This window comes from Pteronotus mesoamericanus, unplaced genomic scaffold, assembly GCF_021234165.1.
Source record: "Pteronotus mesoamericanus isolate MK-2021 breed Mesoamerican mustached bat unplaced genomic scaffold, CSHL_Meso_final scaffold_651, whole genome shotgun sequence".
NCBI classification, from domain to species: domain Eukaryota; kingdom Metazoa; phylum Chordata; class Mammalia; order Chiroptera; family Mormoopidae; genus Pteronotus; species Pteronotus mesoamericanus.
In genome coordinates this window covers 21,664,082-21,683,224 of record NW_026555325.1, presented here as the reverse complement: position 1 = coordinate 21,683,224, position 19,143 = coordinate 21,664,082, and the positions used below count along the sequence as shown (strand labels likewise).

General features: G+C 43.2%; 1 protein-coding gene across 1 annotated transcript in view; it reads right to left on the bottom strand.

Annotated features, from left to right (window-relative positions):
* TANC1 (tetratricopeptide repeat, ankyrin repeat and coiled-coil containing 1) overlaps positions 1-19,143 on the bottom strand; it is a 215,809-nt gene that overhangs the window by 76,616 nt on the left and 120,050 nt on the right. Inside the window, exon 4 of the mRNA XM_054562425.1 lies at positions 8,356-8,460. Within this exon, the coding sequence (XP_054418400.1) occupies positions 8,356-8,460 (105 nt within the window). The remainder of the gene's footprint in view (positions 1-8,355; positions 8,461-19,143) is intronic.

Genomic DNA, 19,143 nt, shown 5'->3' with positions numbered 1-19,143 from the left:
GCAGGGAGAGCAGCTGCACACGCTTGGCCGCCACAAAATTGGCCCTGAAGACGAGCAGGCCAGGGCGCACTTGGGGCTGGATCCCAGACCCGGCATCCTGCGTTAGGTCCTGCAGGAGCGGGGTGTCCCCGGCAGCGTCACTGCTGCCTCCGCCTTGCGTCTGCACAAAGACAGCCGTGACCGCCAAGGGGATAGAGATCCCCACAGACAACCAGCCATCAACCGTCACTTCAGGCAAGTTGTGGGGAGCAGTGGCAAGGCCAGGTTTAATGTCTGAATGGACAAAAGGCACCAAAATTCATGATTAACTTGTTCTCTAAACCATTCAACTGGACTTTGCTTCTATCTAAATTCCAAAACCCTACTGAGTTTTGAAATGCGTGCACAGACGTTATCTCGGTTTTGGCACTCATTAAGCCACTGCAATTTTTTTCTTCCAAAAGCTTCCCAACTATCTTTTCCTATTGCCCTGTCTTCTACAATGTCACCCTAGGGACCTTCCCCCCTCAAAAGCCCCCTTCAGTCTGAATTCCTCAATTCACATCAAACCTGCTGCATCTTTCCTTCCCTACTGCACAGGGCCTTCTCTCACTGAACTTTTCCTTCTGGCAGACAGACACCCGGCTGAAGTGTGACAGTGTCATTTTGGAAGAGATGAGATGCCGGGGAACTCACACCGACACATTTCACTGTGGAACGGAAGTGCATTCCTGCTTCCATAGTTGACCACCAAATACTGAGGTGTGAAGAGTCAGGAGAGAATTTCGTTAAGCTAATTCTTGCTCCAAAATGACCCCCCAAACCGAAGTCCACTGGGGCATATAAAGGGAGAGCTTCTTTTCATTTGTGTAATTAATACTGAAACACTCATCATTAATGGGGAAACCTTACCCACTACCAGTGGGATATGGGATGAGAGGAAGGCGTCATCTCTTAGCTGCACTTTACATCTCACAGATTTAAATATCCAAATAATTTACGACGGCTGTTATTTGGAGTTGAGAGAGTAACCGGCCTGACTCCCCAGGAATCCAAAAGTCAAGTGGAAGTGATAATTCTTCCCAATGACGGTTTCACAAAATCCTCACATATCACATACCATTGTGGAATACAATGTGGAGAAAGGCAAAGGGTATTTCTTGGATCGCTTCCTGTCTCTTTTTAACTATTCACACCTGTTGGCCCATGTTTGGGGCACAAACATGCAGGTGTAGTCCATAAACTCAGCAGCTCTCCAGTTACTGCCAACATCACTTCAAACCTATTTGTGCCCTTTATAATCATCCCCTCACCTTTCCCTAGAGTCTCAGAACCCTTTACAGTGTTAACTTCTCTAATTTCCTCACCGGGGAAGTAGCCAAAACCTCCTTCTTATATATTGTAAGGCTGTAAGGCTCAAAAAAGCGTGAGAAACACCTTACAAACCAAACATTTTTGAGATAAGATGTTGTATCAAATCGGTCATTTGTCTTTCTAATTTTAACACCAACAGCTATTATTTCATCTTCTAGTATCATGTATTCATATCTATATTCAATGTGCTTATATTTCTCTTACTTAAAAAATAGCTGTTTATAACTTCTCTGCCTTTAACAACTATTTCTGAAGTCACTCTTCCTTCGGAATAACAAATTCCCTCCTTTTTTCCTGATAAACTGTTCCAACTTGGCCCACTTTATTGCTTTCACTTCCCATCTGATCATTCCCTTAAAGTTCTTAAAGCCAAACGGTTATCAGCACCATGAAGATCCCTGATTACCAAAGATTGTCCCATCAAGATAAGCCTTTTTCCCACTCATCCTCCCCAAATTCTACAGAGCACTGGCCATTGCAGGCAATGTCCAGCCACTTACTAGCACCAGGACCTTTAATATCAGTTTCCAAGACAGTATTTCTGAATCAAGTCTGGCAAGTGGAACACATGGGGTTGATGTCAAATCCCTTCCCCTCCCCCCTCCACCTATCCATGACCTGCTTCTTGCCCCAAACCGCTTGTCTTCCTTGCCTCCTATTGACCAGCATTTGCCTGTTTCTTTCCAACTGCTCTTTCGCCTAAGCCATCACCATCCCCTCCTGCTTGGTTCCCCCCAAATACTATTTATAGAGGTGCATCCACCCAGGAACCTGAGCTGGTTCTGTCAGTAACTGATTCTAGTCTGCAACAAAAAAACATAGTTAACACACAAGTTATTTTTAAGCTTTTCATCTCATTCACCCCATACTGAATTATTACCAAATCTTACCATTTCTTCTTTCAAAATGTGTCCTGAATTAGGCTTTTTCTCTTCAGTCACAGTGCCACTTCTGCCTAAAGTGCTCATCTCCGCAAGGCTACATAACTATGAGACTCTAGATCAATTTCCTCCTCTATTTTTATTTTCTCCCTCTCCTTTTTGTTCCTCTAAGCCAGTGGTTCTCCAACATTTCGGTCTCAGGGCTCACTCTTAAAACTTGAGGACTCCAAAGAGCTTCGCCTTATGTGGATTATATCTCTTGATATTTTTAATTTCTAACATAATAAACAAGATTTTAAAAATCTATGTTAATGAATTTTACGTTAAAACATAGATGTTAAAAAAAAACATTTTAAATAAAAATAGCTTTATTTTCCATTTTAAAAGTTAGTTAAGTAGGGCATTGTTTTACATTTGTGCAAATCTCCTTAATGTCTGACTGAATAGAAGACAGCTGGATTTTAACATCTGCTTCTACATTCAACCTACTCTGATCTGTTCTTTTGGTTGAAATATGTGAAGAATTGTGGCCTCAGACAGAAATGTAGTTGGGAAAGGGAGGGACCTTTCTAGTTAATTACAGATATTCTTTGATACCTCATCAGAACTTGACAAGTAGCTATTTCTTAAAGGTTAATTCCAATGTTGACTCTGAGTCCATATGAATGAACTTCTTGTATTCTGTTACAGCAAAATCCATTAGATTTTTTTAGACTTCAAATGGGTTTTTACCCATACAAAATTTTATACCATCATGTTTTGGGCCATTTCAAAAATCTTGCAAATGTTGATATATTTTATTATGTAACACCAAAAAATCACATTCATTACTATCACCACAGATCTCAATTTAAAAGTCCTAGGAAGCCGTCAAGCTTAATGTGACAGATGCAAATCCCCAAAAATCTAATTTTCACTTTAAAGGTCAAATTTTACCATTGGCAACTAATCCTGTCAGGTTTTTTTTTCCTTTTAATTGAAGCAACATGTTCATTTTGTGCCTTTTTGAGAAAATGTGTGTCAAATACCCAATTCCAAATAACCATGGTTTGTCGGTCATTCTTTCAAGTAAAACTGATGTTCCACATTAAAAAATGGCTGTTCAGCCTGCAACGCAAACAATCACACAAGTTCTTTTCCCGAAGACAACCACCGTCTTTCAGCATGCAGAAGCAGTGCTTTTTGCGGATTTCCCATTTCATCAACACAGAACATTAAAAACATGAGTACTCAAGGATCAGGATTTAGTAACATTCATTATTTTTAGTCTTTCATCAAGGACAGTTTCAGTGAATTATTTTTGATGCGAGTGGCAGTGGAAAATACCATGTGTGGCCCTAAAATAGCAGGTGCCCCTACCTTGGCATGTAATAAGGCATCAGAAATTTAACCAGTGATAGTTGTTTGCTTTTTTTTTTCCACCATCAGTGCAAATCTCAATGCAAGAGAAATGAGAATACCTTTCTCAGTGTTATTGTGAAGAAGGGTATTGATCTCAGGGACCCTTGCAAGTGTCTCAGAGCCACCAAGAAGTCCACAGCCTACTTACATTTCGAGAACCTCTGCTTTAAAGTGTCCAATTGTATTACATTCTATCTTTTCTTAAAAATAAATGAACAAGCCACAGTTACATACACACTCCTCACTCTAGTTACTGATCTCTCATCTTCCCTTACCTTCTCAACTTCTTGGGATTAAAAAAAGGGGTCATTCCCCACCAATTCCATTTCCTTATCACCAACCTACAACTCAAACTCATTCGCATTCACAACTCTCCTCAAACATCCCTATTAGGCACAGCACTTTTTTTTTTTTTTTTTTTAAACAGCCTACCTCCTCTTTTGTTTTTCCTGTAGACTGTGACCTTGCAAATCCCGTCTGGCCACAGGCAAGTGGCAACTATCATAAAAGACACACAGAGGGAAAATCCATGGTTCCAGGATACCGTGTCTTCTAATGGGTTTTTCCCCTTCCCCTTCACTGGTGCTTCTACCTTATTCATAGCACATGAATTAAATACCGAAGTTTCTCAGTCCACCCTTCTCAATGACCTTGTCCTTAGTCTACCATACCTAGTCTCCTCTAAACAAAGGGCTGCCCAGCTGACATCCTGAGCTCTTTCTTGAGCCCCAGTTTGACTTTCCAACTGTTTATTGAACACTTTTGCCCAAATGTTTCACCAGCACCTCAAATTCAACGTGCTTGAAACTGACCTCAAAGCCAAATGGATGGTTTGCTCTCCTCCCCTGCCCCTAATGGACTCTCACAGCCTTCAGGTCATTATCTTTGTGTCTAGTGGCTGCAGGTCCTTGCAATTCCTCAAGAATCTGCCTATTCATCACCTCCTCTTTCCTGATCCAGTTCTAATTTGAGATCTTATTCTCTTAACTACTGAAATAATTTTTTAGCCACTCTCTAATCCTAGTCTCCTTGCTTGCCTCACTCCATCCTATAGTGCATCACCATTCTAAGAAGCTGAAAAATAGCAGGAGCTAGGTTACCTCTTGGGAAAGAAGAAGAATATGCTCAGAAGAAAATACAATTGTTTTATCTGTTAACCTGAGTAGTCAGTAGACAGTAGATAGATGCCATTATTCTTTATAGCTTTTTCATTCTCTATATCTTTCTGAAAGTCTGAAAGTAACCAAAAACATAAGGCATCGATATTTACTTAAACATGTATCTAAAAATGACTCACTCCTCCCAATAAGAGAGTTTTGCATTTAATTATTCTGCTGTTTCATATGTGTCAGTTTTACTTGCTAACCAGGTTGCCAGAAAAAATGTTTAATCATATTTTGAGACTGATCTTCATCAAGTAATGACTCATAACACTAAAACTTTCTCACCCCTCCCCATCAAAATCGATCATTACTCAAGTAGCTAATGATCAATTGAAGCAAACCTAAATGGATTATGGTTGCCCCTAATTCAAAGAAACACAGCTGTGAAACCTATTATAACTTAATAATCCTCTCTAATTTACGTGGGGTTTTTTTTTTGCCCTTAAGGCAGAGGTATCATTTTGTGAGCAAATGACATTTTCTCCCTAAACAATATGTTGGTTTAGGATAGAAAGCTTGTTTGTGAAGAGCCGATTCTTTGTGACACAGCTTATTAGGATGTGACGGGAAAAGGACTGCATTTTGTTTGAGGACCTCATTAAGTCACCATTTTTTGCCAGAGTCAAAAATGCTAGATTTCAAAAATATTCTAAAGCACTGAATAAAGTAGAATGTCTTTCCCTAAAGACAAATCCCAGTGAATGCAAATGGTAGCAGGCTCTTTGCTTACATTAAGAATGTTAGTGCTCACTTCAGCAGCACATATACTAAAAAAAAATGTTCATCTGCCCATATAACCCACTTCCCAGATGGCTAAAATATGCAAATTACACGTAAATATAATTACTTACAAATTATAATGAACAAATACAAAGAGCTCATTGGTTTTATTTTAATTTTATTTAAACTTTAAACAAAGAGCTAAGAATCACAAATTTGTGGAGCTACAGGGCCATAAAGCAGGGTGGCTTAGTCCAGGAACGGTATTATAAACACTTAAGAATAAACCTGCTATTTCATGAGTCTGTATGAAATTTCCAAAGCACTTCACCAGGAGCTGTTTTCATAGAGTTGGTTAGTCTGGTGAAAACTGAAATGCTATTATTGACAATACCCAGAAAACTGTCTTACAGTTTTTTTTTAAATGCTCAAAGGAAATATGGAAAACATAAGCTTAAATTTTAAATTAAAACTTAAGTGATGACATGAAACCCTAGAAGTTAGGGTTTGTTCGTTGTGGACCTGTACATACTTGGGTAAAAACTCAAACTCAATTAGCTTTAAATCACTCCAGCCTCTCCTTTAGTTCAATGACCTGGACATAACATTTACACTTTAATATGGCAAACTTAATTAACTCCACTGAAATTTAAAGGACTCCATGGGAATTACAAAACACACCATTCTTTACTATTTGTCAAGTTGAACTGTTAGGCAACCACCTCCTCATCGTCCAACAGATACTTGCCTGGGCTCCCACCAACACCATGACTATCCACATATGACCATGTGCCCACAAACATGAAGTACGCCCCTTTTCCAGACACCAAAAAAGGGAACACATACCCTGTTTCTTAAATCTAGGTGAAACTTCTAGAAACTTCTTGTCCTTGTTCAGAGCCCAGGTATGTCATAATTTCAGATCCCGTGGAGATAGGTGATGCCAAATCTAAGAGCTCAGTCTCAGGAGTGCACATGCAAAGCACAGGTGACTCCAGCAATATCAGTCACTACACTTGAATTCATCTCAGCTGGCAGCCAAGCATAAGAATGCTCCTTCACCCCAAGAAAGACAGCCAATTCCACCTTGAGCAAAAGGAGGGAAGTTGACAATGGAAACTATTTATAACCTCTTTTCTTTGCCCAATGCAAATCCTAAATTTCTGCCCCCTTCTCACTCTAGGGGAAGTCATAAGCTCTAGGAAGGACCTCAACAATGTTCTCTCCCAGAAAAGGAGAAGTTATATAATGGAGCCTAGGCCAGCCAAAATGCCAGGGACATAACCGCCCAGCATTACAAACACTTCAGGGGTGGGAATGAGGGCAAGAGGTGGCAGGCTTATTCTGAAATGGGCAGACAGCCCATAAATTCAATTACTGATATTCACTTTAGAGGAACAGGTTTTTATTTTCCATTCAACACCTGGGACAAAAATGAGAGAACAGATCCACACACAACACCTTGCACACGTGAATCCACAACACAGAGGGCCTTCATGCAGGTAGGATGGCTGTCTTAACCAGATACCACTGTGGACTCTCCCCTCTTCCCCACCACACACTCTGCCTGCCCGTCCTCAGCACAAATCCCACTGTGAACCTCTTACCTAAACCAAATGACTGGGTGTCTGGACAGAAGGGAAGAGGGTGGAATTTCTCATTCCAAGATGCACACAACACCACCTCTTTCCTGCCCCAAATGCCCAGCTTCTGGCCCCGTCTCATCCACCACCCATGCTAAACTGCTCTTCCTGATTTTCATCGTCTGCCAGTTCTCCCCCAGCTTGTTTTTAGCTTTATTTTGACCACCACCACCCCACTCTGTTTTCCTACTACCATGTCCTACTTCATACCTACTCCCCCATACCTCAGCAGAAACACGAAATACATACCTGGTGGTTAGAACATAAAGGAGTTCTGCTCCCACTCCCTCCCACCCCCAACTCAGGAGAGCGGGTGCCAGGTATTTCAAAGTGCAAATAAGGATGAGTTTTCCTAAGTTCTCTTCCAGCATTAACACATAAGCTTGTGCCCACATGGAGGAAAAACAGGTCTGCCTACATAAGCCAGGGTTCCTAAACACATGTTTCTTTAGGAAAATAGGATGTAAATTCGAAACACACAAATTAAAGACCATGGAGTTGTGAGTTGGGGGACCCCCTTCCTCAAGAAAGGAACAATGGGTAAATTCTTGCATTGATTTAGAAACATAAAGTACTATTAATACATCCATACAATGTTGTAAGTTTATAATGTCTGTTACACATTTCCAGCTACAGGGGGAAAAAAGAAAATATAAACTGTCTTCTTGAAAAGGTTTCAATCAGTTTGGAGATTTTTTCTTTTGCCTTACTTCAATGTTTCCCTAAAAAAAATTTTTTAGATGTTAAAACATACGCTTTCAAAGGCTACCAAATGTAAGCTAATTATTATAAGCTTTGTCCAGCTAAATTTTCAGCTTTTCAGACAAAGTCTGTTATTAAATATTTTAAAACGTTGGAGTACCGAAAAACAAAACAAAACAAAGTCCTGGAGGCAGTCCAGTGGCTGCTTTTTTATCCCCCACCTCCATGCCAGGGAAGTCAAAACTGAGAGGAAAGAAGAGTCAACCCTCCAACAATGCATGTGCACCCACTCAACTATTCCTACACTATGTATATAATTCCAGGAATTTACATTAGTTGAACAGATCTCTGGAACTGCCCAAGGGAAAAAACCTCCCAAACACATTCAGTTTAGCAAAATATTCCTGCAAGAGGCACTCAAGTTTCACTCAGAAATGAAGTGCCATTATGTAAAATCTTTAGGGGGGAGAATCATTGAAAACATATTCTTACCATTCTCATTCGGCTCAGCTGGCTTGGACACTTCTCTGAACGGGATTATAACTGCGTCTCCAGGCACTCGGGGGCTTTCCACATACTTGGGCTTCCTGACGGGACCTGCAGTGGGAAAGAGCTGAGTGTGGCTAATTTTTTCCAGATGCAAACAAAGCTTCAGCCTGTACAGTGTAGGTCCTCACCAGGACCCAAATATGCCTAAAGAAAGAGCCAGCCCTTTCCTGTCCCTTGAACAGACACACACAGTCACTTCAGTACAGACACTGGAACGTCCAGCCTGGGCTGCCAAAGAAGAAATGGATAAGCTCAGTTTCGAGAACGTAAACTTTGACAAAAACAAAGCTGCTCTTCTGCTGCGAAGTCTCTATGGCCGTCTTTGGTGTATGTCAAATAAGCAATTTTGACGTGTTCAAACCTGGACAGCTTGGGACCAAGGGTTCTTTATTGGGAATTTTTCTCTAACCAGGACAAAGACGATTGGGTTGCTTGGTCTCTCCAGAGTCAGGAAGCAAGGATCACAGCCAGCCTGTGACAGCAACATGCTCTGAGCAGCCACAGGACGCAGGCATTTAGTCAGATGGGTGCTGTGTGGGCCCTGTGCGGGGCAGAGAAGACGACTGCTTTCCAGGCAGCTGACACAGCTGCCTTCAGAAAGGCACAGCAGCTAGCCTGGCCTGCAATTCGGAGACACCAGAGAGCCTCACGGTTATGTATCTCACTACTCCCTCAGCCACGACTTATCAGAAAATCTGGAATTCTTAGTAAGACAGAGTAGAACCCTCACACCTTGCTAGTGCAATGCCTGGGTACAGCCTCTTTGGGAAAACAGGTGGGCAGTTCCTCAAGAAGGTTAAACACAGAAGCTAATGAATGTCCCAGCAAAATATACGTTCACACGAAAATTTGTGCACGAATGCTCGTAGTAGCATTATTCGTAGCAGCTAAATGTCTATCAACTGATGACAATGAAATTGTGATATATCCACACGATGGCATCTTATTGGGCAGTGAATCTCTCTTATTGGGCACTTATAGAAAGCAGTGAAATACTGATTCATGCATACTACAACACAGATGAAACCTGAAAACATTATGCTAGCTGAAAAAAGCCAGTCCCCAAAAATCACAAAGATTACATTTATATGGAATGTCCAGAGTAGAGAAATCTATAGGAACAATGTATGCCAGGTTGCCAGGGGCTGAGAGATATGCAGGTTTATGGGGTGATGGCTTAGGGGTATAAGACTTCTTTTTGGGGTGATCAAATATTTTAAAATTAGGTCATGGTGACTGTTGCACAACCTTCGGAATATGCTGAAAATTGCTGCAGTGTACCTTTTAAATGAGTGAATTGTATGCTATGAGAATTATATCTAAATAAATCTCCTTGCAAACAAACAACAACAAAAGACTGCTTATTCTGTCTGTTCTTTTCAATCATATCAGATCTGGGTCCAAAATCACCCACTGGACTCTCGTTTTCCTTGGTTGCCTGATACCAAAAGTGCGCTTTTAACAAGGCCACAGAGCCAGGAAACATTCACACTGTGAGAGGAAGGGTGGTGGGGGGAGGGCCCGACAGGGGTCCGTCCACAGCTCTCCCCCCAGCTCAGCACCAGGCCGAAGGCCTGACCCTCTGGGGCCTCTGCTCCATTGCCACACACTGAAGGGGTGAGTCAGGCTGGTTCTGAGCATCCTTCTGAGTGAAGCACCTTACACACCTGAGAAAGTCTGTTCAGAATGAGGTTTTATGGTGAGAGATGCTGCCATCTAAAGGTTTACTGCAAAAGCACCTACGCTACAATAAAAATAATCCAATAATGTACTATGTGTTAAAATAAACTGCATTATCAAAGAAGCTTACCGTACTTGACAAATAGGGCTATTATTTCAAACTTTAGACACCATGGTTTTTAAAGCCTTCTTCTGTTCCAGGATCCAATCTGAGATTCCACTGCATTCTGTGGCATTTAGTCATCCTGTGCCCCTGGTCTCCTCTTCCTGGCATTTCCCAGTCTTTCCTTGTTTTTTCATGACTTTTCCTGATGATTTTGAAGCCTGCTGGTTGATATTTTGAAGTATTTCTCTCAATTTGTATTTGCCTGATGTTTTCTTACGATTAGACTGGGGTTACAGATTTTGGGAAGAATGCCACAGAGATGGCCCCCTTGTCACATATTACTGTGACATCGCATGATATCAGCATGGCTTTTCCTGGTGTTACTAACTACGATCACTGCGTTTGGGGGCAGCTCTCATGTTTCTCTACTGTAAGATTTCTAATTTTCCTTTTCCATCCTCTGTTCCTAAGTAAGCGAGTCACTAAGTTTAGAAAAGAAGAAGAGAATTAAGGTCCACCTCCTGGACGAAAGAGTGTCAAGGGAATTCTGGACATTTGTTAAAAGCACTACAGTCATTAGTAAGTATTTGGGGGAGACACGGTGAGACTTCGCAAATGTCCTGTCTCAGGTCTGCGCACTGATCTGAGTGCCCTCCCTCCGGGGCTGCCTGCAGCCTTTACCCCGGAGGTGTTCCACGGTGAGTTTGTACTTTCCTCCGCTCTTTATTTGCATCACCTGGAATTCTTCTTCTCTAAGGAATATTTGTCCATGTCAGAAAGCTAATTTTTAAAAGGGTAAAATGGAATGGTTATGGGCGGAAGAGGGAGAATATGCTCACAATGTAAGTAGGAGGTGTAGGCTATACAACAGAACACAAAGTGTGATTCAGATTTTAGCTGAGACATACCCGCATCCATACAGGAATATGCATAGAGGAAAAGACCGGCAAGAGGGGAAACTGAGATATTTGCTGTGGAGGAGCCAGAAACTAGGAAGGGCCCAAACAGGGCAGGCAGAGATGGAACCAGGACAAATATGAGAATCTTTCTTCACGTTCAGTTTGGAACCTACTCCCTGTGGTAAAAGAGATCACAAACATATTTCTCTCTGGTCATCTGCTCTTTTCTATTTTAAGGACTTAAGGGAGATAACCCACTTTATCTGCCCAGTTATTCAAACTGTCCCAATCGGCCACCACACCACTGCACAAGAGCCACCTATAAGTCTCTGCTCACCTCAACTGGTCCCTGTCCAACTCTTCAGGTCATAACAGTATATCTAAAAAAAATGTACTTCCTGGCTCCAATCTACCTACCCCATACATCCTTCAAAAATATACTCTAGTGGTAAGTACTCTCTTAAAATGTGGGTTACATCTCATGGACGTATCAGTATTACAAACGGTTGGAATATCGAACCCCAAGGCCATCGGAAAGCATCCAATGCCCACCCACATAACTGTCTGAACTGTGTTCTGTTCAGAGGCCAACCACTAACTATAAGAATGACTCAACACTTAAAATGAAACGAATTACTCAACACTGAGGAGTGAGGGTATTAAGAGCAGAGCCACTGGGCTCACCACACTGACCAGTGACACTAGATGCAAAAGGAGGCCCAGAATATGCGGAAGGAAATAAGACATGTATGCAGTGATCCCACGAGGCTCAGCACTTAACAAACGTTACTTCGTTCAATCTTAATAAATTTGGGAGAAAAACACTATCTCCCCCATTTTTAGTTCAGGAAACTAAGCACCAATCAGTTAAATAATTTGCTCATGGCCTACACAGGGCAGAAATACAGTTTTGTGGTCTGTGCAGATTTGAAGTCCATGTATTCAACAACCACTTAGTACTGATAAAACTAGAAAATCCAGATTAAATGTGCATTTGTAGAAAAGGCCAGGGGAGGGGAAACCTCCACCATCCAAACGTCCACGGACCTTGGCTAAATGTCTTGCTCATACTTACTTGTCTCTGATATCCCACCCCCCCAATAACTTTTACTAGTTTGAAATATTATGATGTGAATATAAACTGCTCTCCAACATGGTCCTTTTATTTAAATTGCTTTTCACAAAAAGCTGGACCTCAAACACGATAAAACAAAATAAATTACCCCCTTCTCGATCACTCATTAAACACTTTGTGTTCACTTTCCATTAAACACAGCAGATGCACCGTCATTTGCCTTTATTCCCTTTCAAAACACCATTAACCTTGCAGTAAAAAGATCTGAGAGAAACCAATGGGGGAAAGGAGACAACCAGAGGCAAGAACCAATCTTCTGAAAGTAGGAAACAGATCACCAAGGAGCAGTGGATGGAGTGGCTAGAACATCTGAGTGCTGGGGGGAGGGACAGGGGGACTCAACCTGAGACAGGAGACATCTCTAGAGGCAGCGGTGTGGGTGGGATCAAACACAGGACCATGCGCTGGATAGCTATTTCAGATCCCCCTACCCAAACCAGGAGCATTCCCTCCCTCATCCTGGAGACGGAGTTTTCCTCTGGAAAGGCTGAGTGCCAAGACCGTGGAGACGCAGGAGCTGAACCCTTGAGGGCTACACTAAATAACAGATTAAGAAAAAATTCTGCAGGTTGCTGAGTCCCAGACAGATGCATCCTCCTTCTCAGCTCTAAGAACCCTGACAGCAAGCTTGCCTACCAAGGCAGGAAGAAACTAGAGGATTCCTCTCTGGGGAAGCTCAACAAGAGAAAAATGACCTATAAATCGTCACAGTTGGAGACAGGCCCCCAAATAAAAGGTGGGTCACGCTGCCCAATACCTGCACTCAGTACGCACCCACCCCTCTCCATGGGCATTTTAGCACCTCATACTTACACACCAACTAGGATCACCAGACAGTCAGGGAAGAGCCCACTCTGAAGGCCAGCCACCAAACCAGGTTAAAAAAGGAGCTCGGAGGAGTTAAAGAAAACAGGAGGAATGTTCTCCAGAATGAGAGAAGCTACTGCATCCACCACACAATGGGCTACTATGACAAGGGCGTTCGAGATCCCTGAGGTGGTCAGCTGACCAAACTGACCACAGAATGAGGACAAATGGAGGCCACACCAGTCCGGAACCATTGACATCATGAGGCACTAACCTTACACTTAACTGTCATCGACCAAACCGCAAAGACACGGAGATGGAAAACTCCCCCTAAATGAAGTGGCCGCATTCCTTGTGAAGTGCTCCACAGATATCAACGCTGAAAACTCCAGCTCCCCGACACCCCCCTTCCTCAGGGGAACTGACTGCCCAGCACCTTGCCACACACAGCTTTCTGCTGAAAATGAAATGCCTAAGCTATCTGGAAGTAAAATAATTTCCCCCCTTTTCAAAAACCAGGTGCCATCAGATTAATCTCCCCAAGGTAACCAGAATGCAGTAACAGTACATAATAATTACCCAGGAATGCACGGTATTCCTGCTACTAGCTATGTTTTAAGGCAAGAGGCTCTTAAAAACAAGACAAGACTGTCAGGTATTAGCTTGAAAATCAGCTCATCTAGAAGCCAAGGTGTTTCCTGGTCCCAGCGGCCTCACTTCCTGTCACTCTTTGAGGGCAAGGCCTCTAAGGGAGACCACCCTTCTCCCACGGGGTCGAAGCAGAGTCTAGGGCTGTGGCTAAAGCGCCAACGTGCCCAGTTTACAAGGTTTGAGGCAAACAGGGATCACTCTTGATCATAAATTAGTATCACCCACCTCACTGCACCTCGGGATCCCTCTCTTCACTCCAATTCCCTCATTCTTCTCCCACCTGCCTCTCCTCTACCAGGTGATACTGCGGAAGGGGGCTCTCAAAGTTAAAGGACTCGAGAGATGCAGAGAAACACAAAATGTGCTAAAAAGAGGTGAAACAAGTACCCCTTTAGGCAGCTTGCACGCCAAGCGCTCCTGCCAGCTCCCTTCCCTGCACAGAAGGGCCTGTGTCCATCAGGGAGGGGAGCTGCAATCCGCCCTTAATTACTTCATTCCAGGGCCTGGCAGGCACAGCGCTCTCTCCATTCAGTCTCCAGCCTTTCTGTAAATCTCCAAACACACTTTTCTCAGCACTCCGTTTCCCTCCTCTTTTTGACATTTTAATCACACAGATAACTATTTTGCTGCTTAGAAACTGCCATATAAGGAATTTTTTTATAAAAGAGATGGCGGAAATAAACCAAACGGGGCTTTACCTCGGGGCAGTGAAAGAGAGAAGGGCAGGGGTTAGTTGTCATTCCTGAGTGTTTCAGTTAAAAATAATTGTATATATACATATGAAAGCATTATTGGGGACGCAGAACACCTGAGGCTATTTATTGCATTTAATACCAACCGTACATTTTTCATGATACCTGGGGACTGTGAAAAGTGATACTTTGCGGTATCAATCATTTTAGAAAATTCGTTTTTAGCTTCTTGAACTTTCACAGTAAAGGTTCCTATCAATTTTATCTGGTCTAGGTTTTCATTTCACGTTGGAAAGTGTTCCCAACAACGAGAGAAAAATACGATGGAGACGAGTAAGAGGAACTTGCAAGGTGGGGGCAGCGAGCTGGGTTGGGGTGGAAACCTTTATCACTAATGCCATGCCAATGTTGTTCATTAAATAGCCATTTCCAAATGGTGAATTATGGCAAACCATCAGATCACTGTCTTGGATTTTTAAAGAGCACGATACCGAGGCTTCCAAAGTTGGGGCCCCCCTACCTCCTAAACCCCATAAAGAAAGAAATGGATGGGGGAGGAAGGAGGAGACAGAATTTGGGACGGAGAAGGGAGGACACCTGGCCTAACAGGAGCACTCCGTCACAGACCTGGGCTGATGACACCCTGCATCTGTGTCCCTTGCTCAGTTGAAGTAGGTGGGTGATGGGGTGGGGCTGCCTACACCCTACATCTGAGGAGTGACAGCCTCTTGGAAGGTTTCACTTTGACAGAAGGAGCCAGACAATTAACTGACCCAAGCAAAAGGCCTCAACTCAAGGGGAGGGCAATTTCAAGCCCAGTGTGTTTCCATCACTTGGATTTCTCCTAAGAAAAAACAGGGGAGAGGCTGTTAAGTAAAAACCTAAAGAACATCTTGAAAGAGCTCTACTCCAGGGAGTGGCAAAAGCAGCAGGGGGCTCCTCCGACCCACAGGCTGGGCGCTGGGCGCTGGGAGCTGCGGCAGGGCGAGGCTCCAGGACCGAAGCGCGCCAGGTGCTGCAGCGGCAAGAGCTTCCCTAGTCATAACCATGAAGGGACATAATCCCTGGAGACTTCCAGAAACACTTTAACAAGGGCCTGGGGCCTGATAGAAGGAGAGGAGGGTAGCCAAGTGAGTTATTACTACTAAGGTGACCTCATCTATATCCAAAGACAGGTGAGGTCTGGGGAAATTCAGATTGCAATTCTAGGGAAGAAAAAAAAAAAAACAGGTGGTGAGAGATAAAAATTGGTCACCTGCTGATGGGTAGATGTCAATATCCATTACCTTTAGGTGCTTCAATCTAGTGGGTAAACAGTTTACCAAAATGCAGCCATGATCCTTCCAATAAGATTTCACTAAAATAAGTGTTGACAAAGATTTTCAAGTTTGTTTGTAGTGTACATGTTTATAGCACTATGAGTATAATAAACTCCTAGTTCAACATAATAACCCAAGTCACGTTTCCACTTTCTTCCAGGGCAGTTTGGTCTGCCATACTGTTACTATACTATATATAATTGTTTGTAGATATTAAAGCACAGAAATTCATTAACTCACTTTATTTACTCAAGTAGTTGTTCCAAGTCCTCTGTGTGCCAGGCCCAGAGTGAGATCCTGAGGATCTCACTTGAGAGACAAGAGTCTTTATTACCTCATCTGAATGAATTTCATTTCAAAGCCCTTCAACGTGAGCAGTGTGATATAAATGTGTGTCTGTTGGCTTTATTCTATCACCTAAAGGCAATTTGTTGACTTAATCTGGAATACCCCAGGAGTAGTCAAGTAGCTTTTAATCCAAAGGCCACACTCAAAGATACCACTGCAAGTCAGTCAGCTAGCCATCCTTATCACCAGCCAACACCAAGGCTGTGTTAATTGGCACACTTGAGGTTATAAGTGGATTTTCACAGGGGCTAAATGTCTTTGTTAATTAGTATAATGCTTGTTGGAAATCTATGACCCTCACAGTAAGAGGATGGACTAGAAATCTCACAGAAGCACTCTTGCCCTTGTATGACCCAGGTGTGAACATCTAGCAGGCCCTCAGAAGGGCACCCTAGACTCACTAAGTGAATGGCCCCAGGTCCAGCTACTGATTCCAGGGAATTGTTAGGCCCAGGAAGCAAACGGCAGGACAACTGGAATTCTGTCTGTGGGAGGCAGAACTCTAACAGTATCGCTCCTGGTTACTGAATCACACATCTGGGTATTGCTGGGAAGGGACTCTGCTGAAGGGTAAGTAAGGTTACTAATCACCTGATCTTAAACTACAAAGATTACCCTGGGTTATAGGGTGGGCCCAAAGTAATCACACAAACCCTTTAAACAGAAAGAGGGAGGCTGAAGAGTCAATCTTTGTCTCATGAGGACATGTGACATGACTCCCTGGGGGCTTCCAGAAACTTCCAGGAACACTTTTACAAGGTCCTTGTGCAAAGAGAGGAAGGAAGCAAGTCAGTGTAATCTGAGTTATTACTACTACCATACCCAAGGAGTGGGAGCTTGAGAAGGACTCAACCCCTCTGGACTTGACCGATCGCTAACTTGGAAGATGGAAGGAGGAGGCCACCAGGAAAGGAATGCAGCCCGTGTGGAGAAGTTGAGAACAATCCCCAGCCCAGAACCAGCAAGGAAATGGGGACCTCAATTCTACAGCCTCGTGGTACTGAATTCTGCCAACCTGAACAAGCCTCCAAAAAAGACAACAGCCCTGCCAACGTCTTCGGCTCAGCCTTGTGAAACTCAGAGCGAAGACTCCACTATGCCCCCTGTGCCCGGCCTTCTAACCTCGGAACTGTAGGATAAATTTGCTTTAAGCTGGTGCATTTGTAGTAATTTCTTAGGGCACTAACAGAGAACAAATACATTGTCTATGAAATACATGCTACAGGTGAACACTGAATGCAAGGTGCTACCAGGCACCAAACGTTTAAAGGGACAGAGCTACAACTTCACTAGACATTAAAAAAACAACAAACAAACAAACAAACAAAAAACCTGGGCTTTGTTTTCATTCATACCCAAGTGAGTTCATAGGAAAGAAATCTCTAGCCTTCACCTCCTGTAACTCTGGTAAATTATAATTTACCATAAAGAATGTAATACCCAAAGTTGGTTTCATTATGCTGGTAAGAATCATTAAGCAAACCATGACAAATAAATGAATAACCATAAATCCTCATCTTAAGATGTCTCTGGAAGTTATGATCTGAGTCCCTGAAATGGAAATCTCAGGGATTCTCTAAGGAACTAGGAAAGGGATTCTCTTGTTTTTCACACTAGCAGGAAACAAGCCCTATGCTGCGTGATAAAGTTAACTGACTCCAGAAAGAACAAAGCGAGGCCCTCGAAAACTTCCTTTCCCTGTGGGTTCAGACTGGTTGTGCTCCAAGCATGGTCTCAAGACCAGCAGCAGCCTCACCTGAGATCTCATTAGAAGTGCAAATTGTCAGCGCGAGTGCAGGCCACTGAGTGATTCAGGTGCACACTGAGGTTAGCCTGGCTGGTGAACCTATAGCAGACCTGGCTCACTCTCTGACATAGCTTGCAGTCAAGGATGGAGGTCAGACAGCAACAGGCACGCAGCGCCCAGTGGTCAGTGTCTTGGCAAGCGCGGCAGCAGTGAGGGGAAGAGGCAGGACCTGAGTGGGCCTGAGGCGGAGGCGGAGGTGACATCACTCCCAGGGGGAGCGCGAAGGGGGGTGGGGGGATTCAGCCTTTCCACTCCTACACAGATCAGCAGCTGGAGGCACAGAGCCTTGCCTCTTGCTGGCCTCCTTACAGTACATATATACTCAGCAGGCACACAAATATTTATTAATTTTGACATGAAAAAGTTTTCTTCTGCTCTTTAAATGAATTAAACTTGCTATAAACTAATAACTTCTAAGGAATTTCCTAACTGTGAATGTTTTTAAAATATTTATGCAGTACAGTGGCTACTATGGAATCCTGTTCTAACCCCTTTCCTCCTTTCTGTCAAGAGGAGATCTGGGGGAAGGAAAGGGGTGCGGGAGAGAAGCATGGGTCCCAGAGGTTCCCACCTGCTGGCAGGCGCTCCCTGAGCCTGCCTAGCCACCTTGGATAGTGCAGGGGAAGAGCTGTCCTGCGTCTCACTCATCAGCTCTCTCCACAGTGTCCACATCAAGATTTCGCCACCCTCTTCAAACAAACCTCTGCTACACGCACATGCGTACACCACGTTCACCCTGCACGGAAAAGCTCAGCTCCTACGTCACAGACATAGTGGCCACCATAAGGAAACACCTGAAATGTTCCTCAACTCCAACCTTACACTCACTTGCAACAATACTCATCCTGTCACCTCTGGGAAAGTTAACCTCTCCACCTGTGCTCAGGACGTCAAGATTAAGAGCAAGGAAAAGCAAGTGAGATGCAGGTTCCAACAGTTTCTACAGAGAAATATACACAAAAAAATGTTGCTTTCAATAGGAGGAGTTATCCATTTAATCAGACTAGATCAAAAGATTCATCATAGGTGCTGGTTACAACCTAAGCTGAACTGAGATCATTAAGTGGGTTCAGTTTAGACAATGAGCTACCACTATACACCTAGCAGAATGGCTAAAATTTAGGGAAAAATTTTTTGATGATTAAAAACTGCTCGTGAGGATGCAGAACAACAGGAACTCTCCTACACTGCTGGTGGGAATGCAAAATAATACAACCACTTTGGAAAGCAGCTTGCATATATCATATAAAATTAAAAACCATATGACTAAGCAATTCCGCAACTAAG